The sequence below is a fragment of the Gavia stellata genome, chromosome 8, assembly GCF_030936135.1.
Source record: "Gavia stellata isolate bGavSte3 chromosome 8, bGavSte3.hap2, whole genome shotgun sequence".
Classification (NCBI taxonomy): domain Eukaryota; kingdom Metazoa; phylum Chordata; class Aves; order Gaviiformes; family Gaviidae; genus Gavia; species Gavia stellata.
Window position 1 is genome coordinate 18,520,609 of NC_082601.1, and position 27,777 is coordinate 18,548,385.

Here is a 27,777-nt window from a genome sequence, read left to right on the forward strand (position 1 = left end):
AACCCGCCGCGCAAAGGTCACTGTTACACATCGAGCGTAGCAGTTGAGTGTAGCCACCACTTATCTCTCCACGTGCTGATCTCTTGGCACGCACAGTGCAGTACAAAGTGCTCCCTACTTCGTGTAGGACCTGTTATGCCCTGGGAGATGTTGGAACAGGGCTGCAAGGGTCTCAATTCCTCCTCCAAAGGCTCTTTCCTACTGTTATTCGGGCTGCTGGCTGGGTAGGATGCAGCACATTTGGGGCTGTGAGGGCACTAGCTGGCCAGTTGCACCTGGGACAAGTCTGCCAGTCCCTCCATGACTTCATTAAAAGTCCCCCTCTCTTTTGGCTAGTCATCCACCTGCATGCAATTTATAGTGACTGAACACCTCTAAGACATCTCTACCCATCCGTCCAACATGATTGACACTGGGCAATGACTTACAAAGTATTATTTTATTTATCTCTGCTTCCTTAGGAAACCTGCCTGGAATTGAAGGTGGCTGCACAGATCTGCAGATAATGGGAGGAAAGCCAGGTGGAGGTGTGCTGGCCACACCACTTTAACAGTCAGGTCCACTACACTTAGAAATCAGACTGACAGCAGAACAAATGGAGAAGACAAAATGAGAGAGAGCTGGGAGTCCCAAGGAGTCAAATAGCTTGCTCAGTTCAGTCTGGAACAGAGGAGTTGAGAGTGATCCCAGAGGATTTGGGCAGGTCACATTTGAACTGACAGGACGTTTACATCATGCTGTTGCCATTAGGCTGCCAGAATCAGCTCTGTCATCTCCACTGAGAGCAACATCTGAGAATTTTGCTGTAAATCCTTATTGGTTGCCTCCAGTACACATTGTGCAAAAAGGGGAAGCCCAAAACCCCCATCCCACCCTGCTAGCCCTACTACCCAGTGGGCCCCTGTTCCTTACCCTGATGGTGCCCAGCGCCCCCTCTCCAACAATCCGTAAGGCATAATGGACACTTTTGGGTGACACGGGGTCTGGGCTTTTCCTCCTCACAAACACCATAGCTCGCAGCAGATACTTGGTCTCCTTGTCAGGAGTAAAAGTCCATGCCTGAGCCTGAGGGAAGGAGAGCACTCACAGGAGCTCCAAAACAGAGTCAAGCCTGTACATCACAATGGTTACATTGAATGCACAGCCCCTTCCTCCATTACAGCTAACCTCATCCTCTACAGACAACTCTGGAGACACTCTCACTTCAATCCTCCACCATCTCTGCCTGTGTCAAAGGTTCATATAGTGATGTTCATTCAGATATTCAAAGCCAGGCTGTGGAGATATGCTAGTCCTCACTACTCTCAAAAAGCACTCAGGGAATACAGTAGACATTTAGAACCTGAATTTACAGGTGGGAGAAGAGAAGAACATCATAAACCCTCTCATGCTCTCATTTGTTCTCCATCTATTAACATCTCCCCGTGCACAACAAAGTTGCTTTTGTGTTAATGCCCTGTCCCATGCAGGGTATCATTATCCAGTGCCTGTTTAAGACCCATTTGGTCCTGTAGTCAAGGAGGATGTCATCGTGTTTGGGAAACCCACATCATAGGAACCAGCACGACTGCAGATGCTGGCTAGCAACCCAAGCTAAGACACTGACTGGTATTCTCCAACTTTAGTATTAATGATTGGCAGCCCTCACATTTCTACTCTAAGCATTCCACAGCTGTATTGTAGAGAGCAAAATAGAACTTTGGTAGAACTTTAACTTACCATGGCTTCATAGGGCTGGAGGATCCCTGCAGTGGGACTGACAGACAGGATCTTGCTGTCAGACTGATGGATCTTCCATGTGAAAACCATGGGTAGCCTTGTGCAGTTTTTTATGGTATACATTCGTGTAGAGGAGGTCCCTATATAGACAGGCTTGAAGTATAGGTTTCCATCACCTTCTAAGAGCAAAAGAAGGGACTCCCCACAACACTGGAGAGCAATCTCCTGTAGAATTAAGGGAAAAGTAACAGACATTAGCTAGAAGTCTCAGCTACCTCTGGAGGAACCTTGCAAAGATGTTGCTCCTTCCAAGAGAGAAGCAAAAACGAACTGGCTCTGAAGGAGGTGGGAAAGAACTTCAGGTTGTGCTGTCAAGGAGGGCCCTGAGCATAGTATAGTGCACTCCAGGAGATGGAAACCCAAGGGAACAAGGGGTACAGGGTGTCTGGCACCACAAGGACCTTTTATCGGCAGTGTTGACCCCGCTTTAAATGTTGAAAATATTCTTTCATTCCTATTTCCAAAGGGAAAAACCCAAACTAACTATTAGGAGATATAACAGGGGTTACAGCGCAAGTCACCGTGAAAAGGGAAGACTACAGAGGAACAAACCTTTCATACTATCTTCTACTTCCCTCTCCCTACCTTGCTGTATCCAGGACAAGAGTTCAGCTGCAAAGGCAGGACATGCTGCTGCAAGACTGTGTTAAGTGGGTGAGTGGAGAGAAAGAAAATCTGGTGGCCTCCTGGAATGATGTGTCCTGAGCAGGGCTTGACCAAAACAGAAGGACAGGCAGCTTGGTTCACACTGAAGGTTATCAAAGAGGTGCCCGTGTTCAAGAGCAGCATACTGCAGTAGGTGTCAGTGTTAGGAGCCACAGGAGGAAAAGTCTGGTGGAGACAAGCAAGAAGGGTTGTTTGCACTGGGTTTAGAAAACCAGCTTAAAGAAAAAGCTTTCACTGTGTTGAATTCCAGGTTCAGACAAGGACTATGCTGAATCTATCGAGAACTTCGTAGCTACTTCTCTTGAAGGAAAGAAAGGAAATCAACCAGGGATATATAAATTATGGTCTTTTCCCTTCCCACAGTGGCCCTCATCTTTAATAAGCTCATGGAACCAATGAAGCTACTTTATGCAATGCTTTCTGTTCATCCAGTGAGCTGCTTGCTAGGGCCTGCATGGATAGTGACCTCCTGGTGACCTAAGTGTTCCAGCAGGTTGGAATTTGCTCCAGATCCTGCATATCAGATACAGGCTGTGTGTCCCGAACTAGCCGAGGAGATTTTCTAAGAGGTTCTCAAGACTATTCTTACTTCCTAGGGTTAGATCTCACTTCACCTCACAGGAACAATACTTGTGCTACAGAAACAGCAGGAAGAGTCAGGGAAACTTCCACTCTACCTTGCAACCACTTCTCTTCCGTTAAGTGTGGATTCTGTGCGCTGCCCTCCCGTTTGCCTAAGTACATGCAGAGTGTCTGAGGCTCTTGGGAGGGGACTAAGCACCCTTGTCAGTGCCTATATCCACTTAAACAGACAGGAAGGAGATCCCAACAGCTTTCCTCTCAGAGCTAATGAGATGCTCAGTGCAACCTGACGCACTGGAGGCTGGGAAGGTAATGCAGGAGAAAGAGCATCTGACCTCTGTACCAAAGCAGGAGTCTCCACACCATCAGAAACCACCTAAGCCACATCTCAGGATGGTGCAATGGGAGACAAGGTAAAGACATCAGAGGTAAACACTGAGCGTCTCCGTAAAGATCCAAACATCAACTGGTTACACACCTTAGGGACATCCAGGATGTACTGTGGGATGAAGTGCTCCCGTTCTGCTTCATACGTGTGTGCTCTCAGCCTGACAGTGAGGCACCAGGATGGACAGATGGTGGCATCCTCCTCAATGTTGCTATACTGTCTCAGCACCTGCAGGCATGCAAGGGACAGAACAGAGTAGTATGCGGGAAGGGAGTGTGGCAAAGTGCCCTCAGTGCATCACAAGCAGGAGTTTGTTTCAATGGCATCCCTGGGGCTGAGGAATTGATTTTTTCAGGGAGGAAGGACTGACCAGTGCTGGATAAGGAATATCAGCACTGCTTTCCCAAATAGCTACATTTCAGATCCAAAAGACTACTGAGTGACTTCCAAGCAGAAGGACCTATCCAAGCTATTCTGTGATACAAGAGTTGCCTTAGGGAAGGAGGGTCTACAGACACTGTAGTGCAGCTTGAGATACTTGCAGATGCTAATGTTAGCACTTAACAGTAAGTCACTGAAAATAATCATCTATCCTTTACCTGAGCCTAAGAAACTCCTGACTCTAAGGTTGCTCCGAGATATCCTCCACACTGGCTTAGAGGGGAAAAAATGCAGGAAGAGTAATCAACAATGTAATGAAGATCTCTTTCACCTACCAGGAAGTTTCAGGGTGCTAAAACTCCTGCAATTGCAGCCTTGTGTGATGTGAATCCCACATCACATGGGAGAAGAGGCTGCAGTGATGTACAGTGCCCTCAGCAGCTTTACTTGTGGAGGGCCAGACCCAAAAACTAAGTTACTGCCCATCACCCAGGCCACAACAGCCATCTTTGTGCAGGCTCCCATCTATGCTAATAGTGCAGTAATTCACAGTAATTCCTCCTTCAGTGAGGTGTACATTAATTCACATTCACTGGGGGTAAGAGCAAGTGTAACTGTCCATATGCCTGAGCTGTGACTTGCTTTGCTGATTTATCTTTGCCAGTGTATCAAAACAGTGCCCAAAGGAGTTAGTAAAGATGAGAGTTTGCCAAACACAGAATAAAAAGTTCCATTTGAATTTTAAGCCCCACAAAAGCCTTTATCCTGCAATCTCTTGCCAGACCCTCTCTGGAAACTGATCCTCGTAATTCCTACTAACCTTGTAGAAGGCAAAACCTTCCAGCTCTGCTGCATAGAGACTGTTGAGCTCAGTAGGCTGGAAAAGGACACGGAAGGCTGAAGACTTCAAAGGTGGGATGTCACAGATTTCGGGGCTCACTCGGAAGGCACTGCTGTGGCTCGGAGTCCAGGCAACAGTGATCTTTCCTTTAGTGTGGTTGGTCACACAGAGAGAAAGTGGTTCTACCTTGTGGAGTGGCACACAGCAACCAAAATCATACTCCCTGGGGCTGACACTAACATGAAGGGGAAACAAGGCCAGGTCACTGCTTATACCATCGTAGAAATATTCAGTCATGGAGTTGGCTTCAAAGCATTTGTTGGGAGGCTTGTCCTGAGGGATCTATAGGATGGAAACATCTCAGTGTTAGCAGGGCAAGTGTGCCTGTGTGGAGACACCAGGCACTGCAGTCCTGACTGCTTCACAAGCAAGAGGGCATGCAAGATGCACTTCAGTAACAGTTCCTGAGACAGCTCAAAGTCTAGGCTTCAAGGAGGCTTCTGGTTGTAAGCCAGTCCTCAATCTGAAGCTATATGAAGCAAAAGAAGACCCCGTGATTGAGTTAAAACCAGAAAGTGGCTTAGTGGCTGAGCTTGGTTAAGACTCAACTGATGCAGATAGTGTTGATGAGTGCTGGGAACATTAGCAGCAGAGATACTAAATAAATCAGTCTGGCACCTGCAAGTCCTTCTAGATCTGTCTGGCCTGTATAACAGAAGGTCAACATCTGCAGAGAACAGCATGGGAGTATCTTAGATTCCAGGGAGAGTGGCTCATACCTCGGGGGGCAGCATGAGGGCTCCCTTTTCATCCATTTGCAACTTCCCATCTTTCAGCATCACACTGAGGATATCGGGGGGGTAGAAGGTCAGTCCCCTCACCATGTTGGTTCGGTACCAGGAGAGGTGTCTGGCCTGAAGAATGGCTGGCTTAGCTATGTCTGAATGGCAGGTACCAAAAAAGTCCACATACATGGGTTCCTGGGAAAACACCAGAAAGGATTATAAGAAATAAACTGCCCTTCTGTGATTGCTTTGAGAGTTACACCATCCTAGTACCTCACTTCCAAAACCACGCCTGGGAAAGTCTTAGCATCTGCAATGTTAGACTGCCATTTACTTTATGTCTTGATGTGGCCCAAGAACTTTCTTGAAACTGGAGTGAAAGTTGAAGGCACTCAGTGCACAGCTGTGCCGCCACATTTAACTCAGAGACCTAAATGGACAGCAGCTACTAAGGATGCACCTTACCCCACCCATAGGCATTAATCACTGTCTGTCTGCATCAGCCCTCTACTGCTGATAGGAACATGCACCATGGGGATTCTGCTCAGCAAGAGCCCAGGACAGGTATCAATGGAAATGCAGTGGGAAGAGATTTCCAGGGGCTACTACGTGAGAGAGGCCAGCCCTGGTGGGTTACATTGGAAGAGCCCTCTGAGCTATCACATTGGTTAAACCCCCCTTTGCCTCTGATACCTGATGGTGGACAAGGCACACCACTCTGCGGTGATAGCTGATGGGGTGAGTAGGTCGAAAGGTCACCTTCAGCGCTATTGTTGTTGTGCCCTCCAAGACTCCACAGGGGCGATCCAAGGAGAAGACACTCCCTCTGCCATCAATATCAAACTGGTAATAGGCCGGGACATCTGAGATGTTGCTGATTTTCAGCGTCTGCATCAAACTTTCCCCAAGATTGATCCAGTCGAAGTCCACAGAATATTGGTGCAGAGACACCAAAGGACCTAGCACAAAATCATGCAAGACAGATCCTGGACCTGTCATACCTGTTTCTGTCAACATGTCACAAGTCACTGCTGCACTTCACTGATCTTCCCAAACCAGAATCATCTCATCAGCAAACCCACCAGTCCTAGCAAACATCTGGATATTCACTTCCAAGAGTTTCACATCTGTCTCAAACAAATATAAACCCCAAATGGTGCACCAGGGACAGCCTGGATCCCAGCAGAAGGTAACTATATGACTGAGGGCTGTGACAGTCCCTAGTCCTTCCCCAAGCACTCGCCCTTCCCCTGCAGTGCTAAGATGACGACAAGGGGAAACAGGGAAGGCTTTCAGTCTGGTACCTTTACATGAGCCAACCACCTTCAGGACAGTCTGCAAGAGGCATCCAGCAGATATGATAGTGAAATAGTCAGTACTGTGCTTTCCTACTGTCTGCGGCTGAAATCGTATGCACAAGTCCAGCTTCCCTTTGGCAGGGACAACACCATGGGACACATCACAGGAGAAAACAGGATCTCGAAGCAGAGGGTCTTTTGCTCTTTCTATCCTAAATGGTGCATCTACCTGCAAGCAGAAAAGCAATAGTTTAAAAAAGGAGCCAACAGGAGCCAGAATGGCTCTGAATGCAGGACACTAATCAGTGAAGAACTGCAGTTTTCAGCAGAGCTGAACACCACCAAGAACACCAAGCTACTGCAGCCCAGCACAGAAATGCTGTGGAAGCCTCTGCAACCTTGTCCTGCTGGAGCACTGCCGGCAGCAAGCTCCCACCATACGCTCAGAAGTCAGTGGACTGCAGCAAAATGTCCTGGTGATCTCTGGGGTTGGAGTGTCCCTCCTGGTAGGAGGAGGATGGCTCAAGGTGTCCCCAAGGGCGAAAGTAGCCTAAGTGACTGCTGTGACCAGGAGGACAGGCGGGCAGATAAGTTATTTCCCTCCATCCACAGTCCCACCTTGTCTGGGGATTTTCTTTTCACAGAAAAGAAGACTGATTCTCTGACACCTCCTCAAACCCCTTAAAGAAGATCCTTATCCTTGCGTGGCAATGCTGAGCACCACTGCAGTGTGAAAAATAAGAGTAGAACAAATGAGTAGGTCTTTGCCACTCCCAAGTTGCAGAGCCTGTGGATGAACTAGCACTGCTGTCATCCATGTCAGCAGTCTCTCAGTACATCCAGCTTTTAATGGGGCTGTCACAAGATGAGCTGGCAAAGAGAACAAGGTGCTGAAGTGCATCCCACTTGACTTCGAGAACAATTCACCAGGTTGCAGTCCACTGTGAAGCACCACACCAGAAGATCCATCAGCTGCCTGGGATACATGCATGCTAATTTGAGACTGCCACAACTGCCATGCTGGTCTGGTGGGCTTGTCCAGGGTGAGCAGGAGAGCTGCAGGATGTAAAGGACAACATTGGCTGCCTGAGCTGGACCGAGTGCAGTGGGAAGCAGGCGGGAACTGTCATACCATGCTGCAAATGGATATGTTTCTAGCACTGTAGCTGGAAGGCAAGGGTGAATGGCCTGGTTGGTAGGGGAAGGCTCATTATCTCTCTTTTATTCACACTCCCACTTGGGTTATTTTCACAACATTAAGGGAGATACTCAAGACCACATACCCCAGGGAAACATGCCAGCATGCCAACTTCTCACAAGAAGTAGTCTCCCTCTCCACATACCATAGACATGTTGAAGATTCCTACACACTTTTCCACAGGTGTCCCCACTGGCACTGATCCAAAGCACAGCACATCCCGAAACTTCCCAGGCTGTGTACCTTCATACTCTTCTTCTGTCACACTCACTCGCAAGTAGGGGTATTTAGCTGTTAAAGGTAATTATTTACTGGGTTAGGAGAGAGAGGTGGAATCTCCATCCTTGGATATTCAATGCTCAACTGGACAAGCCTCTGAACAACCTCAGGTAACTCTGATGTTGGATCTAACTTCAAAGTTGGCCCTGCTTTGAACCAAATAAGCGCCCTTCCAGCACTAATTTACTAAACTCAGAGTCATATCTTTTGTTTGTCAGTGACCATATAAGGCACTTCAGGCAAGGACTTGTTAATGAAACCATTGCTTATTCTAGCTTGCATCCAAAAAGCTTTAAACATTTCCCTCTGGCTCTCTGTCTAGCAGGGACAGGCAGGAGAGACTGAGTGCAGACAAGACCAGGAGTTTCTGAAGCTTTTTACGTTGTGCCAATGAACTTGTCTCATTTCTTCCCTCTGTCAACTTCAGCAGGCTCCAGAAATGCCAGTTTGGCCAAACCATGCCACAGGGCATGTTGGACCCTACTGTCTCTTCAGATCACACTTCCAAATTGACAGTAGTATATTAGAGAATTTCACCAGCCACTTTCAAACCACGGGCTTCACTTGCTCATCAGTGGCTTGAGCCAACTGTGGCATAGGCTCCCTGTGGAGTGCTATTCCACAGTTAGGGATGATACACATTTCTTTCAGTGTTAAATGCAAGATAGACTCACCCAGGGCTTTTAGCTGGATAGTCCTCTTTTGTTTTTCTTCACCTCCAAACCAGCATGTTGCTGCCACATCATACACCACAGCCACCTTGGGTTGGAAGACCACCTTGACTATGCAGTCAGCACCTGGGTTCAGCATGCCACTGTCAGGAATCATGTAGAACGGGCTTGGCGCCTCCCAGGCAAACACAGTTACAAGATCTCTATGAAACGGAGATACGTTTTAAGTAGATGAATGGATCCTTTGCTGCCTGTGCAATCACACACAGGATGGACATTTCCCGATGGGTTATTCAGTTAGGATGTGAAGCAACCAATGCATCTGGCCAAATATGTGATGCTGGGAAGAAATTTGTCTCCAGTCTCTGCAAATGTCTGTTCACACTTTAATGAATCTTAGCTATTACATCTAAGAACTTTATTAATGGCCATAAAATTTCTCAGCTTCATTATGTGACAGCAAACAAATCAGCTCCAGAATGAAGTATTTGCTTTTCCTGTATCTAAATTTGCTGCTACTTAATTCCAGATGAACATTTGTTCGTCTGTTATACACCCAGGTGAGAAGAGAGGACTGAGCTGTTTTCCTAATACCTCATTCAACTCTCCAGAACTCCCTCTGCTTGTTTGATTTGCGCAAAGAACATGACATACCATCAGCTTTTTATATTTTATTGATTGCAAGCTGTGTGTTACTTACCGTCCATATCCTCCACCACCCTGGACCCCTCAGTCAGCACAAATGGTTTCTCTAAGGGGAGGATGAATCACCTGAAATGGTTTCTGGCTGATACCTTGCTCTGCTTAAGGTACGTGTGCCCTCTGTCCTTTCCACCCTCCTACCGCATCAGCTGACTGCTTTGTGGAGCACAGGCCATTTTCTAACTAGTAAAGGCTATTTTGCTCTCACTGTAAATGGTTGGAAGTATACCTTCTTCCTACTTAGGAACTTCTTCACTGCACTCCTTTCTACAATACTGATTGAATTACTGGCCTTCCCTTATTTTAATAAGGCAGCCCTTGGTAACTGGGAGCATAATTTGCTCCTAAATGATAAGTCCAAGCCACAGAATACTGCCACTGCTTTGGGCAGCTCCATGAACGTAAGAGCAGGCACTGGAGAGACTCTCCAACTTCTGTATTGCCTGCCTCCAAATCAAAGAGATCAGCTTGAGCACCAGCAACTCCACTGCCATCCCTGTGGCATTCCTGTGCAGAGGGAAGAGAGATCAAGTCACAGAAAGACTAAAATGTTTCCAGCTGGTAGCTCATCTCTCTCTGCTCACACTAGGCAGGTTGCCTTTGACTAGCTAGAAGCCCAGGCCTCTCCTGTGGATGTGGGATCTTCTCAGTGGGACACCATGCTGGTCCCCAACTATTTCCTGTGCATGAATGGTTCTCAGCGTATGCTGGAATCAGACAGATGTGAGGTGCCAAGGCATGCCCACAGTGAGATCTGACCAGTACTACCATTTCTGCTGCCTTTTCTGCTGTGACCTCAGAGGAAGCAGAGGTCTGCTGCTTGTTAAGGCAGCCAGCAGATCTAATAACAACTGAAATGAGTTGCATTCATTGGAGAGTCCAAGAAGGTGGCAAAATATCTGACAAAACAGAAAGAGGGTCTGCCCAGCCACATCTCACTCACCCAATGTTGCGCACAAGGAATGTTGTCTCCGTGACATTGTGGACAGCACAGATGGGCAACTGGACAGCAGCTGGGAAGGACAGACAGGGACGTGGAAGCGTAGCACACAGGGTGACAGAGAACTCACCCTCAGCCTTCTTAAAGCAGATGCTGTCTTCGTACTCCCTCTGCACAGAAAAGCAAGGGAAGACAGCAGTTAGACAGGCTCCATCTTGCAGGTATTACAGCTCCAGCCATGAACACCCATCACCTTCTCCTCTGTGAGAGCATTGGGGAAAAAGCATCAGCGACAGAGGCACCAGGGGAGGCCTCTGTGCAGGACAGAGAGCATATGAAGCACTCAGAAAAGGCAGGCAGTGAGTAAGGTACTCAGGCATACTCCTCACTCTGTCAGGGAACACACAAACACCCTCAGAGAGAGCAGTTGATGACCACATTCATTTCACCTGATTTGTTTTGATGCAGGTGGATTTCTTTCAGTGTTTTTAAGATCTCAATTCAGCTTAACTGAAGCATGTACGACCACTCCTTGAGCTCCACAAGCACAGAAATATTAGTCTTTGATTAAGTGCTTTGTCAGCTAGAGGCCTAAGCAGATAACACACAACTTAAAGATGCATTGTTGACAGCACTGAGTACAAATAGCCCCAGAACATCTGCTAACCAGCTAAGAGAGAAGGAATTGCAAGATACCTGTCTTCCATACTCCCCAATCACCACCTCTCCTGAGTACCACTTATACAGGTAAGGAGAGACTTTGGGCACTGCAGCACACACAGTCCTTCCTCTCTAAGAAAGGGAGCCTCCTGCTCTAGCGATTGATGTGGTGCAGACAAACTATTCGCAGAAAATGGAACAAGGCCAGCAGCTTATTTCATAAAGGGAACACTGAACAGTCATCAGAAAACCATGATACTAAGAGAGCAGTGTACTGGGAATCTGCCCAATGATCACGCTCTACGGCTAGGACTCAGACACACATCAAAGACATATAGCTGTGGACAAGAGCCAGAGATCAACACTCAGAGCCAAGACAGACACCAGGAACAAGCTGAAAATCAAGAAAAGGGGCTGGGTAAAAAGAATCACTGCTTCTAAAAATAAAGCTTAAGGAAACCCATCTCATCCAAAAGAAGGGAGGCCCTTGACATATCCCTTATAGAAAATCAGTAGCCCTTCAGTGTACAGGCTTTGGCGTCTCCTGTAAGAAAGCAGAGAGTGAGTCCCTCAACCCAAGGTTCTGCACTAAAACCACCCATCTGAGGTTCCCTGGGATCAAGTCAGCTGTGGAGAGTTCAAGCACTTTATCTTACTGATTTAATGGCCAGAAGCAGCACTTGAAAAACTGGGAAAACTTTTTGTGAGGATCCCTCTCATAACTACTGGCAAAATCTGCAGAGAAGTCAGGGGTTAGGGCTTCCTCAGGTGATGAAGATGTGGGGTGAACAGGAAAGTCAATCTGCCCAGTCTTTCTATGCTAGAACCTTCCCTAAGGACTGATTAATTCAAGTGAAAACAAATGAGAAAGGACAAGAGAGGCAGAGCCCTACTGCCCCCCTGGAAGCCCACCTGATCACTGAGAGCAATCTTGATGTTGCCACTTTACCTTTTCAGTAGGCCGGAAAACGATGGGTAGAGTTAAGGACATACCAGGGCTCAGAGTAATTGGCTGTGGAAAAACAGTGAAGAAGAATCGCGTGGAAGGACACCTAAATAATGAAATCAAAACAAGAAATTTTGTCTGAGGGCATACAGCTGTTGTTAAGTTAGATAGCAGAAAAGAGAATAAAGAATCGAAACCTCCAGACCCCACAATTAGAAGCACTTTACACACCCTACCCCAATGGTACCTTGGTAGCAAAGAAGCAGAAACAGGGGCAGAACCCAGGTGTCCTGAAAAACCATTCCCAGCTCTAAGTACCTAACCCTTCCTTGAACAATATTTTACATTCCCGGGCCATGCAGCATGAGCAAAACACACTGGGCAGAAATATTTGAGTTTCAGAGCAGGGAGGGTCACAGGGAGTGCTGGAGTGGCTCAACATCCGGTGGGACTCCTGGGAGCAATGGTTTTAGGACACACTAGTGACTGGCTGGCATACATCCACAATTAAAATCTCACTAGACTGGAAATGCCTCACAGACAGAAGTATCAGCAAAACAGAATTAAAAAAAAAAAAGGCATTTCATTTAAAATACTCTTGCCAGGAACAAGGGCTGTGCATCTGAATTAGCAGGTTCCTGTCCTGCTACTTAAGTGTGCATGCGCTGTCTCCAGCACACAGCCCAAGGGGAGAGGGTGCAGATGAATCCGAGGGAAGGTGCTAATGTGACTGATAACAGCAGGAGGGATGAAGATGAAGTGAGAGCGTGAAGAGTACAAAGGAGAAAGAAGCTTCCCACGCACCTGTAGCTCAGCTTCTGGGTTTTCTCATGAACATTTTTCAAGATCAGATGTTTGATCATCTCTTTTCCGAGTTCCCAGCCATGCCACCTGAGTGTTTCAGCCACCTCAATGCCCCAGAATACACCTTTCTTCTTCTTTGCCTTTCTTGCAGACAGCTTAGGAAGTTGCAACGGGGACATTAGCACTTTGGGAGGGAGGGAGGAGAAATCACTCAAGCAGCTATTTCTCTATGCTGGAAGTCTCTGACTCCGGCAAAAGGACGGGAGGAGCCACCCTGCGGCAAAGCTCCAGGAGTCACCAAAAGCCCTGCTCCAGGAGTCCAGAGGGGACATCTCCTGGCCACAGCCCAAACAACAGATACTAAAGGATGTCATGAACGAGGGAAGCAAAGGCTAAAGGGTTTTTGTTTATTTTCTCCTCTCCCCTGCCCCGCCAGTAAATCCACCCACGACAACAGCACCCTTAGCTCCACCACTCACCTTCCTGACACAGCCACAGCACAGCTTCTGAAAAGAGTCAGAGTTTTGGGGCTCGCCACGCGCTTGAGGAAGCATCTGAAAAACAAGAGGAGAAAGTCCTCATGCACGCTGCTTCTGCACCCAGACAGTCTTTGCTGCCAAGACCCGGGTGCTCCCAGAGATCCAACACCACCTCCTTAGGCTCAGGGTGGCACACCTCGCTGCAGGGGCTGCAGCGGCCGCAGTCGTGTCCCTATTTTGCCAGCTGAGTCCAGCCCTTGCCACAGACCCCACCGTCCCAGGCTGCTGCAGCCCTGCACTCAGCAGTCCCCTCGGCACAGACCGTGGCCCCCACCTCGCTCACAGCTCAGCCCCCTGTGGCAGAGCTCTCCTTGGGCCTTTATAGCAGAGCCCTGCCCAGCGCACTGTGGCCCCACAGAGCCCAGTACAGCAAAGCCCTGCCCTGCCCAGCAGCCTTGCCTGGCCCCCTAAACCCCTGTGTAGATGACTGTGGCGCGGCCCTGTTCCCTACAGCAAGAGCCTGCCCAGCTCCCTGGGGCACGGCCCAGTCCTTTATAACCCCACCGGGAGCAGAGCCTGGGCCCCGTGCCACCGCCACCCCCCGGGGCCCGCCCGCCCAGCCCCACTCCCTCAAGCCCTGCCCGGCTCCCTGTAACACAGCCCGACCCCCGAGAGCCCGGGCCACCTCGGGTCCCGCCCGGCCCGGCCCCGGCCGCGGCCGCTCCGCCCCACGAGGCCCGGGCCCGTGTTGCCATGGGGACCGGACGCGGCGGCGTCTCCCGGAGCAACGACGGCGGCCGCCTCGGATCAATCCGCGCGCGGGGAGCGGCGACGGCTGCCGGCGGGGGCCGCCAGGGGGCAGCGGAGGGACGCGCAGAGCGAGAGCGGGAGCCGGGGGGGGGGTAGGGAGAGGGCAGGGGGCAAGCGAAGGGGTGCAGAGGGCAGATGGGGGGCTCAGGGTGCAGATGGAGGGGTCCAGGAGGCAGGTGGAGGGTTCTCAGGGGTGCAGGGAGCAGATGGGGGAGTTGAGGGGTGCAGGGGCAGACGGAGGGGTGCAGGGGGGAGATGGGAGGGAGCGAGGAGTGCAGGAGTAGATGGGGTCCAGGGGGAGATGGGGGAGTTCGGGGGCAGGGAGGTGGAGGGGGCAGGTGGCAGACAGAGGTGTACAGGGGATGCAGGGGTGCAGGAGAGAGCTCGGGGGCGAGGGGTGATGAGGATGGGTGCAGAGGAGGGAGACGGGTGCAAAGCTGAGTCAGAAAAGGGGGTGCATGAAGGGCATGGGTGCGCGGGATGGGTGGGCGAGGGGGCTGTGGGGCTGAGAGGTGGGGATGGGGGGGGCGAGGGGGCTGTGGGGCTGAGAGGTGGGGATGGGGGGGCGAGGGGGCTGTGGGGCTGAGAGGTGGGGATGGGGGGGCGAGGGGGCATGGGGTGCAGCAGGCTGGAGAGTGCTGGCACAGGGATGGGGTGGCACCTTAACGAGGCCAGGTCACCCCCAGCTCCTTGAAGCATCAGGAACACAAATAGTAAGTTGTGACGGTTGCCAAAAGCAGTTATGGGGCCAAGACTGGCAAAGGGGCAGAGGGACACAGGCCAGGGAGCCTTGGCTGCACAGACCCATCAGGTATCCCGGAATCATTCCCATGGGGCACCACCACCACTGTGGGTCACTCCTGCATCTTCCCAGGGCCCTGGTTGTCCCTCAAGGAGGGGGGCGATCCTTGTGTCCCCGGTGAGGGGGGCCAGACAGCCCCGACAGCCCCTCCGTGGTGCGCAGGCAGCAGCGTGGCGGAAAGCAGGGCTGGCCACATCCCGCAGCGTGCAGAGGGTGCCAGGGCGGAGGCAGGAAGGAGATGCAGCTTTAATGGCATTTGTCGATGTTTACAACATGAGTCATCCAGCTAAGCAGCCATAAATCAGCACCCCAACTCCCCCAGCATCAATCGTGTCCCCTCCTCTGTCCCCCAGCACTGGACGAGTGCCTGGCTTCTGCAGAAACAACCTCGTAAATAACAGCAACAAAACAAACCCTCCTGCAGCCACGGAGGGCCCGTCTGCACCAGGCGTGAGATGAACGCCTCCCATCCATCACTTTAATGGTTGTACTCTGGAAATTAAACCTGTCACAGCCCATCAAGGTGAACGTTTTAAGTCTGTGACATACCTTCAGCTCCCCTCCTCCTTCCTGGCACTCTTTTTTTTGTTGCTTTCCGTGTCTCCTTTTCCTCTCTGCCCCTGCCATCCCAGTGCCCCCCATCTCACCCCCACCCCAATGTGACCAGCTCCAGCCTGTGGTCCTCTCCATGTTCTCCCGCTGCCGGAGGATCAGGTTGTACATTGGGTGGTAGATGTCTTTGGCCCTGAGGTTCCTGCAGCCATGGGCTGGCATCTGCCATCATCTCCACGCCGGTCCTGTGTGCCTGCTGGAGGGGGGGGGCGCAGCTCCCCTAGGGCAACGGGTCTCTCCTGCCCTGCTGTCCCCCCGAATTGGGCACCATCCTTGCCTACTTCGGCCTCCCTTCATCCTTTTCTTCCCCGTCTTTTTTCCCCCCTTCCCACATTTATTCCTCTCCTGCTCTGTGTTACGCCAACCATCGCAGGCTCCTGGCACCCGGCCCCTGCCCTGGCTCACATCTGCCCCCTTGGAGCAAGGGCTGCACCCTCCCCACGACCAGAGCTCCTCCCTGGGCAGTGCCAGGGGTCCGGACACCTCCTGCGTGGGCAGCCAGTCCCTTCTGTACCCTGGGATGGGTTGCCTGGGGACAGGGGACCTGGGCACTGGGGATGCCACACCCAGGGGGAAGCTGTTGAGCTGCCAGCAGCCACGGCGGGTCTCTGTCACCCCACGCAGGAGTGTCGTTCATCCATCCATCCATCCATCCATCCATCCATCCATCCCCATGCTCCTCTCTCCCATCATCTGCTTCCCCTGTCCATCCCTCTGTCCCAAAAGCATCCCATCTGTCCCCCTGCCCAGGGTGCTGCCCCCTGGCCCCACGGCAGCCCCAGCCGCTGCCCGGCGTTACCCAGCCCTGCGAGGTGTGACAGCCCCGCACCAATACTTACCTGTCCCATCCCTTGCTGACCGGCTGCTGGAGGGGAGACGGGGCTCCCCGGGGCTGCTGCCCCTCAGCAGCTCCCACTCCCACAGCATTTCCCAGGGGTGGGCAGCCCTCCCTGCCACCCCCAGGCAGGGACAAGGAGAGAGGAGGGGACAGCAGGACATGGGGCAGGAGGGAGACACCACGGGCTGCCTGGGGACAGAGCATCCCAGGCCAGCCTGCCCTGCTCCTACAGCCCTACATGCACCGGGGGGGTGAAGCAGGGCTGCCCCCCTGGGCTGAGGAGGGGTGGAGAGGCTGGGCATGGTGGGGCTGGTCCCTCTGCCTGCACAGCCATCTCAGCATCCCCAAGGGGAGGCCCAGAAGGTGTGCAGGAGGCATGGGAGGTCTATAGGGTCTGCCAGAACCCTCTAGTATCCTGAGGACAAGGGCAGCCTGCTTGCTTAGGGGGGCTCAGGGCTTAACCCTAGTGCTTCTAGGGAGGTGGTAGAGGGTGTCTGTTGTCATCCTGCTACCGGGGGTTGATTTGAGCCCAGCCAGAGCGAGCAGGGCCCCAAGAGGATCATGGAATGAGCCCAGAAAGGGGCTGAGTGTGGTTTAGATATTGCCATGGGGAAAGGGGGGCTCACCACAGCATTGAGCGCTCACAAACAGCCTGAGCACCACCCTAAACACAGGAGGGTTCCATTCCCACCTCACTTCAGGGCAATGCCACACCAATGCAACCAGGATGATTGCAACATGGAAAACACACAGTGCTGCATTAGGCAATTCATCAGCTCTACTTTGCAGGGCAGCTTAATTTTGCCCGGCAAAGGGCAGACCCCACCAGGGATGCAAGGTGGAGGCAGGGCAGGCAGGCACCCATCCTGGGCATCCTCCTTCCCAGCCCTTTATGGCACCAAGGGGAAGGGCAGCCGACATCACGCAGGGATGTGTTGCTCCAGGCACTGTCAAATCTCCAGGGAAGGGGCAGTGCACAGTCAAAGGAAGGTCCGGGGTCTCGCTCCTCCAGCTATGCCAGCGGGCTGCCAGCTGTGTGAGTCTGCTGTCCCCACCCAGCTCCCCAGGGACCTTGGCAGGGCATCGCAGTGGCAGGAGGGGGGCAGAGCTTCCCATCCCCTAAGGAAGAGCACAGGCATCTGGATAACAGCTTTATAGGGGAGGGATGTGGGGACTCCCCCAGATATACACAGAGGAATAATTACGAGTTAAATAGGATCCAAACACACATAAGTTAAAGGGGGAGGCAGGTGCCCTGCAGCCCCCACCACTCCGCCTGGGCACAGTCTGTGTCTGCCAGCAAAAAGACCCCCGACACGGCAGCCCGGCCCGTCTCCCAGGCCAGCTTCGTCCGCCTTTCACAACACAGAGCCCATCTTCCTCTCCGTGGCACCCATCTCGTCCTCCTCGTCGTCTTCTTCCTCCTCGCCCCCCGAGCAGGAGGAGTCCGGGCCGTAGCCCAGCTCAGCGGTGCTGCGGTGCAGGAAGCCCGAGCTGGGGCTGTGCCCCATGAACTCGGGGCTGTCGGCAGCTTGTCCCCGGGGCTCACCAGGCAGCAGCTTCTCGCAGGCTTTGCTGAGCCCTCGTGGCTTCTCGGCCTCCGCCTGAGCGCCCTGCTCCTTGGCTTTACGGCTCCGCTTCCACTTCATGCGGCGGTTCTGGAACCAGATCTTCACCTGCCGAGGGAGAGCCCCGAGGGGAGAATGTGTCCCCCTGCTCCATCCTGTCCCCACTGACCCCCTCGCCTTCCCTGCATGGAGGGCTCCCCAAAGCCTCTTTATTTTGGGGCATCCCGAGGTGCTGTGGGTCTGTGAGGAGGCTGAGGATGTCACAGGGAGAGGAGCACCGGGAGGGCTGCTCCCTTCCCCTGCCCAGCCTCCACAGGGGAGGGGTGGGGGGCAGAGGGGACCAGTAATCCCCTAGGATACCCAAGGGCATGCACGGGAACATTAAAAGAGGATTTTTAGCCCCACAAAAAGCCCCCTCTCACAGTGTAGGAAGGGATGGGAAGGCTCTGAAATCTAAGTTGGGGGTGGTGGGTGAAAAGAGGAACAGTATTTCTGGGGGTCCTTCACAAGAGAAGAGCCTGGAGCCCTCCAGGCAGGTCTCTGCAGGAGATGCCCTGGGAAGGGGTGCTGATGAGGGCAGTGGGGCACAGGGCTGATGGCAGCCAAGCGAGGGGCTTCAGCATTGCCCATGGCCTTGACTTCCCACCCCGCAGCGCAGCCCCCCACTCCCTGGCAGCTGGCCAGCACCATCCTCCGTCACCCCCAGGACCAAGGTACCTGTGTCTCGGTGAGCATCAGTGACGTGGCCACCTCAAAGCGCTTGGGTCTGGACAGGTACTTGTTAAGCTTGAACTGGTTCTCCAGCTCCAGGAGCTGCTGGCTGGTGAAGGCTGTGCGGGGCCGACGGCACTTCCCCATCAAGCCAGACTGCGGGGCGGCTGTGGGGCAGACAGCGGGCAGGGGTCAGGGGACGGTGGGGCTGGGGACTGCAGGGGACATCCGCTCAGCAAGCCCAGGATGAGGAGGAAGGTGAGCATCTTTTCTATCATCTCCCGCCCCAATAATGGCTTTATTGCCTGGCTGATAGGAACCAGCGAGATACGTTATCAGGCCTTGGTGTGCAACTGGGATCAGTCCTGTGACTGAAATTAAACCTCCTTTTTTATTGCCGGGCCGTGCAGGTGGTTGCCCAACTGCCAGGGGCTGCGGCAGCAGGGCTGCCCGTGAGCTCCGCTATCTCGCCTGCAGCCCTTGAAGGCAGCGCGGCGCTGAATCAGGAGGCAGTGGGAACAAAGGGACCTTTGAGAGTCCAGCGTGGGGTGGCTGCCGCACCGTGTTTGATCCCTGCTTATCTCCTCTCCGCTGGCTTTATTGTCCCCCCGGGGTTCAGCTTTTACTGCTTCTCCCAGCACCGCAGCGGCAATCAAACCCAGAGGTTTGCAGCTGGGAGTAAAGTGCCAGTGCAGCGGGGGGGGGGGCTTAATGGGAAAGGTCCTTGGCATGTCCCTGCTGCCACGAACCGGGGGCGAGACGGAGCATCATGGCCTCAGAGACGTGCCTGCTTGGCAAAGGGTGCTTCAGCTCACCCGCTTTGCAGGGCGTGGGGCATCATCCACATCATCTCCCCCAGATTCCAGCTTTGATCCCAACCTGCCCATCTCCCAAGGTGTCCACCGAGCCCTTCACAAACACAGCGGTGACGCATGAGGCAGGAATTTATGAAGGGGGCATTAACTGATCATCATCCGGGTTTGATCCGTAGTACCTGGATGCTGGGTGGAACAGGTGAAACAGGCAGAGTCCGGGCTGGGCTGGGGCTCTGCAAACTCCTTGTGGGAGCAGGGATGGACATGACCCCTCCTGCGCCTGCAGCCCCACCGTGCCAGGAGACATGCCAGAGCCCATGGGACCCACCTTGCAGCCACTAGCCAGTTAAACTAGGGACTGAATAGAGGCATGCTGTGCCAATGGCTCTGACACACACACAGTGCATTATTTTGCACACAAAACATATTCAAGGCTAAAACCAAATGAGAGGCTCAAAGGATTGCCGGGACAAATACGAATGTCAGAGGAAAGATGGCTCAGCTCTGCAGAGCTCGGCTGCCATCCGGGCTCTGGCTGGCCATGGATGGTCTGGCTGTACAGATCTTCGGCAGAGACTTGAGAACCAAACAGACACAGGAAGGCTCCCCTTGGCTATGGAAAGGAGTTGCCATGGGGACCAGCATCTGCAGCAATGGGGCAGCCTGAGCTAACACCCCTTGCAGCTCCTCAGGGGTAAAGACCAGAGATGCATCAGAAAGAGCTGGAGGGGAAATTCATTCATCCAGTGTTGGCATGGAGCACAACACAAAGCATCCCCAGGCAGCATCTGGCAGCTCAAGGGCTCCAGCACCCAGCAACTCCTCTTTGCTGTCAGAGACGGGAAGGTGCACTGGGGCACCCGGCGCCTCAGTCCTTCCCTGAAGCAGGGGCTGCTCTGCATGGGCTGGCTGTACCGGGTCAGGGAAGGGTCCCTCTTTCTGGGCACGGTCTGCAGAGGATGCTTCAGGGAAAGAGAAGGGAAGAGGGTGTGCTCACATCCCAGCATCCAGTAATCCAGGACTTCTGTGCTTTTTTGGAGCTGAAGGCTGTTTTGCCAAGGGAGAAAAAAATATCATGTTGCAGCCTGAATTCCCCATCCCAAAGCAGAGAGCCCAGGCCACTGCATCCTGGCTCTGGGGAGCGCAGAAATCCTTCAGACCACCCCGAAAGGCTCCTCTGTGCCTCCTCCTGCAAGGCCAGATGTGGCCAGACTAAAAACAGATGTGGGAAGAGTGGAGACACAGAAGTGAGTCTCGACCACAAAAGCGGGGGGAATTAAATCTGTCCAGATTTAGAGGAGACTGGAAGGCAACTTGCTTTAACAACACCCCCCAAGGGACTCATTCTTTCCCAGGTAAGATGCTGAAGACTGCTTGGTCTACTAGGGAAAAGAACAGAAAGTTTGCCCAAAAGCCAGATAAATCCAAACGTGACATATCCAAAATAACTGCCAATAGAGGGGACCAACCGCTGGAGCACGGTCCCTCTGCTAGCCCCCCGTTCTCCATCTCAGTGTCTCAAATTCGGGCTCAGTGCAGTGGTGTCCATTACAAACCTTGTACAGACCCTGACTTCCCTGGAAACCTTCCCTGCCTCCTGCCCCAGTGCTGACAAAACCCCCAATCCTCAGACCCCTTTGGGGTGTTGTCATACAGTTCAAGCCACCACCAACCCAAAGCCCAGCCTACACAGGTGTGGCTGGCCACCTAACCTGTCACCTCCTCTGACAATACACCTTTTGGCTGCTCCTGTTATCCATCACCACTGCTTCCCATGGTGACTTGTTCAAGATTCAGCCTGCAGACGAGATGGGGCGAGCCCAAACCAACACAGCTTTAAGGTTCACCTGACCTTCAGCCACCCACAGCACCAGCTCAGCGTGGACCTGAGCCACCAACATCTCTGGCCTCAGACTTGCCATCAGCTTCCCTGAAGGGCTCTTGCTCCTCTGTGTGGGGAGAGTATGGAGGAAGAGCGTCTGCAATTTCTCACTGGGGAAGGAGCAAAGGGAGGAGGAGGAAATGGAGCGTTAAGGTATGATGTAGGTTCCAGTTTTCCATGCAAAGAGGAAACAATGTCTTGTGGCTGCTGGCAGCTCCAGCCTGTCCTGCCAGTGTGCTTGGTGGAGTCCTGTCCTCCCCTGTCCTGTGGCAGGCCGTCACATGGACGTGGACAGCATCCTCCCAAGGGATGCAGAGGGAGCAGTCCCTGGGGCTTGCCTCCCTCGGTCCCTGCCAGCTGAGCTATGAACCCATCTTCATCACAACCACCATCCCAAAGGAAAAATAACTCTTCAGGAAGGCTCTCCCCCTTATCCAGCTCCTACCAGAAGACCAGTGACTACCTCAGCATCACACCTTTGCTTGCCAGCCATCATACCTTTATCTGCCCAGCCATCTCCTCCAGTGCTACATCCAGGATCAGAGCTCATCTTAATATCCCTTCAGCCTGGTAGGGCTTGGACCCCCTGATGGGTGCCTGGCATTTGGCTGCAATATCAGTAAATAAATTGCTTGGCCTGGAGCCGGGAAAGCCCTCCGAGTCTGAGGCCAGGAGCTCTACAAGGCAGCTGCCTCCTGGATAATTAGATAAAGCTTATAAAGAATTGTTGGTTTATTTGATACAGTTCCGTCTACTTGATAACAAGGGTAATCCTAGGTTGATATTAACCCACTTGGTTTTAATTTGGTTTGTTTAGCTATAGTTCACTTAACTTTGTGAGCTAGCAGATAAAGGAGAGGAAATTAGCACTCTGTCTGCTTTGGAGGTGTTTCTCCAGATGTCAGGGCTGGGAGGGGGAGACGTGGTCTCACCGGCCTGCTGGCAGCCCTGACTGTTGTCCATGGGGCATCATGTGTAAGGGCGCTTGCTACCTCTGCTTGCTTGCTCCATCACTGACCCCTGATTGCTGCTTGCCAGCTGTTTTTCAGCCCATGTTTCCTGCTGAGCCCAGACCACTGTGCACCCAATGAGCCTTGGAAGGCGTTGCTTTTTGAAACAGTTTGAAATGACTTGTCTTGCCTGCTCTCCTAGCCCAGCACAGCCTGTCAGCCAGCTCTCCATGGCTGCGGGCAGGATCTGGCCCAGGCTCCAAGCCATCAAGGTGGCGAGCTGGTGATGCAGACAAGCTGTGTCCCAGGAAAGCTGTCTGAGCACCAGGTCCCCTGCGGGGAATCCTTCGCTCCTCCTGAGAGCCTTCCCGCATCTCCCGCCCCGCAGCTGTATATCACTGCTCTCCACTCCTACAACTCTCCTCCGTGGCAGGTCTCTGCACTTGACTCCCACTGCCACGCTGCATTTCCATGCTGCTAGCCGGGGAAAATAAATCACAGCTCCCAGAAATACTGATAGGCATGGCACCCCACTGCCAAATGCTCCCCCTGTGTCGTTCAGGAGGTGTTCAAAGCCCTAGGACAGGGACCCAGCCTGGGAGCAGTGGAGCCCGGGCAGGCAGCATCCCGCCAGCTGCAGCGAGGGCATGCCTGTTCCTGCGCTCAGGCCTTCCCGCCCAGCCCTCTCACTCCACATTGCAGCACAGGCAGCCAGGCACTGGCTGCGGCTCAGCAGAGGCAGGGAGGAAGGCACGGCACCCGCTTGCACCGCACCAGGAGCACTTCCCTGAGCAACCCCAGCAGCCAAGCCCAGGCCAGGTTCCTAAGGGTACCCACTGCCTCAGACCATCTCCCCAGCATCCTACCTCCCCCATACATGGGTGAGAGCAGGGTGAGTGTGTGCAATGCGTCCCCGTGGAGCTTGTGGCTTCAGTTCAGGGGCTGTCTGCTCCTTTCCCCACCCTGACTATCCCCAGGAGACCAAACTAGACTGTGCCTGCAAAACATCTCTACACAGGAGAGGTGTAGAAGGCACAGCTAAAGAAGGAAATAATGATTTAGTCCTGGAATCTTACATAAATAAATCACAAAGATGAGGTCCCTCTGGGATGCCCCAGAACATGTCCTAGGTGGCTTTTAGATGCATCTTTCCCAAGTATCTGCCCACTGCTACCTGGAGAGCTAAACATGACCAGCATCAGCAGCATGGACACTTGCGCTCAGTCACTCTGGAAACCTCAGCCAGGCAGGTCCGTCTGTCTGTCTAGGCTGTGTGTTGGAACAGGGCACCCAGGAACCACTGGCAGCCCAGGAGCCCTGTGCCAACAGCAGGAGGCTCCTGCCCAGCCCACCACCCTCCTCACAAAAATGAGAAAGGGCTGGGCACACAGCATGTCCTAGGCAGGTGCCCCTTCCTGTCCCCACATACCCACACCACTGTTCCTGTCCCCACACCACAGCCAGGACATTGGGGCAATATGAGCCCAGACACAGCCATAACATGCAGCTGGGGCCAGTCCTAGTGACTACAGGGACAAGGCATGCTGCAAAGAGACCTGCTTTCGGAGCTTGCAGTGAGCCCACAAGAGGAAAGGCTGAGGACACACTTGAGAACCCAAATATTCCCAACGGACTGAAGCAAGGATCTGGAGATGGACGAGGAACAGGGTCTGATGACAGACTCTACATGGCAGTGAAAATAACAGGAGACAAAGACCAGGGGAGTTGGATCCCTGGGAGAACGAGCATGGAGAGGAGAATAGACCTCAAGCTGAGCATAAGTCCCCAAGTCAGAAGTGATGTCCATGGGGAGGTACAGGCAGGCAGAGCAGCTGCAAACACACAAAGCTTCATCCTTCTGCTTCAGGGAGGCATCAGCTCAAGGGGACATTTGGAAGAAAACCCTGAAAGCAGTCAGGATGGAAACCTGGCTCAGAGGAGATGGAAGCAGCCAGACTGTGTAGTGGGGGAAGGAGAAGGCTGAAAGGGATCCACAGACCCTCCTCATATGCAGACCAGGCAAGCAAAGAGAGTCGAGAGTGGTTTGCTGTGTTTGGCGTGACAAATCTTGGGAGCAAACTGGAGCAAGCAAAGATTCACAGCAGGAAAATTGCTGAAGCACTAAACCAGAGAGCCTGGGGAGAGGCAATCCCCACTGCAAAGGGCTCCCCAGAACTGGGAGCAAACACCTTTCATTGAGGATATGGATTGGGGCAGTGGTCACCAATTTAAAAATCTACAGCTTTGGCAGCTTTTGCCACATCCTTGTTACATCTCCATATGTCTCCTTTGCCTGTACCCTGCTTTGGGGTCTCCAGGGCCCAATCCAGCAGACCTTGAGTCAGAGACTGCTTTTTTCCCCCCAAGCTATCCCAGGAGCCCAGGCTAATGCTTCCCACAAGACCCATTGACATGCTATTGCTGTGCATCCTAGCACAGCCCAAAAGCTCCTTCCACAAGCTTTTCACATGCCCATGATTTGGGATGTCTCCTTTTAGCAGGGTTTTGGAGACAACCAGTTCTGGAGCAGATCCTGCACTTGAGAGGGATAGGGCTGATGCACAAATGCAAATTTTATGCACAAATATCTCTACATTATCCTAGCCAGAAGCTGCGCTCAGGGCCACAGGGGTAGGTGCAGTGGTGTGATCCCACTCTGGTGAAACACAAGCCTGCGTGAAGCTACCTGGGTGCTGAGATACACCGACAGACCCAGACCCTGTGAGCACAACGTGGCCTCTGCAGAGGAGCAGCAAGGTGTTTCACCACCCAACAAATAGAGATTTTTTATTTTTTCCTGCTCTTAATGACGTGCTTGATGAGTGCACACTCTACTCAAGCCCAGAGCACTGGGGGCTTATTCTGCACCCTTAGGTGCCACCACCACTTCACAGCTGGACTATCCTACAGTCCAGGGAGAACCAGGGAAAGTGAGACAGCCCGGGGAAGGGAATAGCCTCTTTTGCTTCAACCTGCCCATCTGCAATTTGAGGAAGGAGCAATGAAAGGGATGTTTCATATTAATTCTCCATTTTTGCACTATTATTCATCCAGCCAGTTTATTAATTAACTGACTTATCCAGCTTTTTTTTTTTGCCTTTTTTTTTTTTTTTTGTAAATGGGCTCCCAGGTTATTAAGATACTCAACTCAGCTAATAATAAACCCCTGGCAGAGTATCCAGATTTAACAAGCCCATCTTTGTGGCAACCAGACCTCCGCTGACCCCAAGCATAGGGCAGGGTCCAGGTCACGCTGCCAGAGGTGCCAGTGACAGTCCCCGGTGTGACAAGAGCCTGAAGCCGGGCCTTGTGTTGCCCGTGCCCTGCAGGAGCCTCCCCACCCGTGGCCCGACACTGCAGTGCAGGATCCAGTGCCTGCCTGCAGCCCTGGCCGTGCCCACCGTGCAAGGGGCTGCGCACGGAGCCGTGCACGGAGCCGGCACCCTCCTTGCATGCCAGGAGGCAGCGGGGCTGGGCTGGAGCCGAACACGCTGCCAGGCTGCCCGGTTCCCGCAGCTCCCGCCGGCATCGAGCTCGCCGGCCCCGCGGAACCGGCTCCTCGCCCCCAGGAGCCGACCGCGGCGGCGGGCAGGGACCCGGAGCCCTCTCCCTCCGCCGGCCCGGGGGCCGGATCCGGCCACGCATCCCTCCCTGCCTCAGCCCCGGCGGGCGGCCCCCGCCGCAACAACCCGGGCGGATTCGTTCCCAACCGCACCGAGCGGGATTTATTCGTTTCCCGATGCCGGTTCCAGCCGCCGCTTCTTTATTTTCGTTTCCTTCCCGTCGCGGCGAAGCCCAACGAGCCCGCGGCGGTCGTGCGGAGCCGGCAGCTGGGGCCGGCGCGGCTGGGCCGGCCCGGGAGCGGGTCTGTTCTGCCGGCACCGGGGCGGGCAGTGCCCCTCGGGGCCGTCCCGCAGCACCGGGCCGGGGTAGGGCGAGACTTTGCACTTCGGATCGGGTTCCCGGGGCCCCGCAGCCCTCGGAGAGCTCCGGAGCGCGGGTCTTGCCCCTCGCTCCCCGTGGGACCCCCAAACGTGCCCTAGCTGGGGAGAGGGTCTGGGTGCAGCAAGAGCCCCGCGTCGGGGTCAGCCCCGAGGGCTCGCCGCCCCCGCCGGGCTCCCGACCCGAACCGCCGGGAGCCGCGAAGGGGCGGCCTCGGAGAGCCTCAGCCCCCCCGCCCCTGAGGGGACCCGCAGCCCCTTGTGCCGGCTGGGGCCCGCGGGGTTGGAAGGGGCGAGAGCCGCATCCCGCCCGACGGGAGGGTCGATCCCCGGGTCACTCACCGTGGAAGTCGGAGAGCCTCGGCACCAGCATCCCGGCTCGGATCCAGTGCTCCAGCGGGAAGGAGCCGGCCACGGCCGCCTTCAGGTGCTCCGCGCCCGGCGGCGGCAGGTGGGGAATGCCGGTGTAGGCGAAAGCGGGGTGCTGGCCCCCCAGGGCCGGGAGCGGGTAGACGGCGGGCGGGTAGAGGGCTGGCAGGGCGCCGAGCCCGGAGCCGGGGAGGTGCAGCAAGCCGGGCTTGGGGACGAAGCCGGCCGGGGCGAGGGGCGCGGCGGCCGGGGGCGCCCGCGGCGAGGGGGTGTCGGAGCGCCCGGCGGGGCCGGGGCTCGCCGCGGGGCTCCCGGCGCTCAGCCCCGGCGGGGAGGCGCTCCGCGCCGGCTCTTCAGCCAGGAGCGCCTCGATGCGGAAGTTTTGGGACTTCTCCATGGGCTTGTGCATTGCCCGGCCCCGTGCGGAGCCGCCGGGCCCCCCGGCACCCCGCCGTTCCCCTGCCAGGGCACAGCCCGGCCGGGCAGCCCCGGGCCAGCCCCGGCACCGGCGGGCATCCACCCGCGGGGCCCCGCCGCGCCGCGCTCCGCGGGGCTGCCCTCGGGGGCAGCCCTCCTCTCCGCTCCTCCTCCCGGGCACTCGCTCGCCCGCCGGCACCGGGGGGGTTTTAACCCCCCCTCCACCTGCCCCAGCTCCCCATTGGCTCCGCGCCGGCCCCCCGCCCCGCCGGCCCGGCCTGCCTCCCCGCCGCCGCCGGCCGGGCTCCCCACCGGCCTCCCTCCTCCGGCTGCCTCATCCCCCGGCCACAGCAGCGGAGACACACCGGGGCCTGAGCCTGACCGCTCTGCCCCTTCCCCAGCCTCGAAACCCAGCCCAGCCTTGGTCTGCACGCAGGGGGTCCCCCCCAGCCTGCAGAACCCACTGCCAGGGTGCTGAGCCCATCGTCCTGATCCAGAGCCAACCTTGCTTTCCTTAGAGCCTCTTGGAGGGGAAGCAGGTCTGCAGTTGCAGTGGCTGGAGGAGGTCTGGAGAGACTAGACAGACCTCGGCACATGTAGGTGAAGCCCTACTGGGCTCCAGTGCTGTCCTGGCTCGCCGGAGCCCCCAGGCACTTGGGGAGC

At 54.4% G+C, this 27,777-nt stretch overlaps 2 protein-coding genes across 2 annotated transcripts in view; both read right to left on the reverse strand.

Annotated features, from left to right (window-relative positions):
* CFAP65 (cilia and flagella associated protein 65) overlaps window positions 1–13,474 on the reverse strand; it is a 32,013-nt gene extending 18,539 nt beyond the window's left edge. Inside the window, exons 1-14 of the mRNA XM_059820597.1 lie at window positions 13,400–13,474; window positions 12,921–13,075; window positions 12,120–12,222; window positions 10,514–10,680; window positions 8,872–9,071; window positions 8,064–8,209; window positions 6,727–6,949; window positions 6,116–6,381; window positions 5,417–5,617; window positions 4,617–4,979; window positions 3,506–3,643; window positions 2,365–2,610; window positions 1,720–1,944; window positions 913–1,065 (exon numbers count right to left, since the gene is read on the reverse strand). Of these exons, the coding sequence (XP_059676580.1) occupies window positions 913–1,065; window positions 1,720–1,944; window positions 2,365–2,610; window positions 3,506–3,643; window positions 4,617–4,979; window positions 5,417–5,617; window positions 6,116–6,381; window positions 6,727–6,949; window positions 8,064–8,209; window positions 8,872–9,071; window positions 10,514–10,680; window positions 12,120–12,222; window positions 12,921–13,075; window positions 13,400–13,474 (2,661 nt within the window). The remainder of the gene's footprint in view (window positions 1–912; window positions 1,066–1,719; window positions 1,945–2,364; window positions 2,611–3,505; window positions 3,644–4,616; window positions 4,980–5,416; window positions 5,618–6,115; window positions 6,382–6,726; window positions 6,950–8,063; window positions 8,210–8,871; window positions 9,072–10,513; window positions 10,681–12,119; window positions 12,223–12,920; window positions 13,076–13,399) is intronic.
* A 4,345-nt stretch (window positions 13,475–17,819) lies between these two features.
* Window positions 17,820–27,106, reverse strand: LOC104258842 (motor neuron and pancreas homeobox 1-like). The gene is made up of 3 exons (XM_059820705.1): window positions 26,671–27,106; window positions 18,747–18,907; window positions 17,820–18,137 (listed from the first exon to the last, which is right to left on the reverse strand). The coding sequence occupies exons 1-3, from the start codon at window positions 27,104–27,106 to the stop codon at window positions 17,820–17,822; spliced, it is 915 nt and encodes a 304-aa protein (XP_059676688.1).
* Window positions 27,107–27,777: the final 671 nt, after the last annotated feature.

Coding starts and splice junctions, on each gene's coding strand:
- LOC104258842 (XM_059820705.1), bottom strand. CDS start 27,106: ATGCACAAGCCCATGGAGAAGTCCCAAAACTTCCGCATCGAGGCGCTC. Junction 18,908..26,670: donor GAGGCTCTCCGACTTCCACG/GTGAGTGACCCG, acceptor TCTGCCCCACAG/CCGCCCCGCAGTCTGGCTTG. Junction 18,138..18,746: donor TGATGCTCACCGAGACACAG/GTACCTTGGTCC, acceptor CTCCCTCGGCAG/GTGAAGATCTGGTTCCAGAA.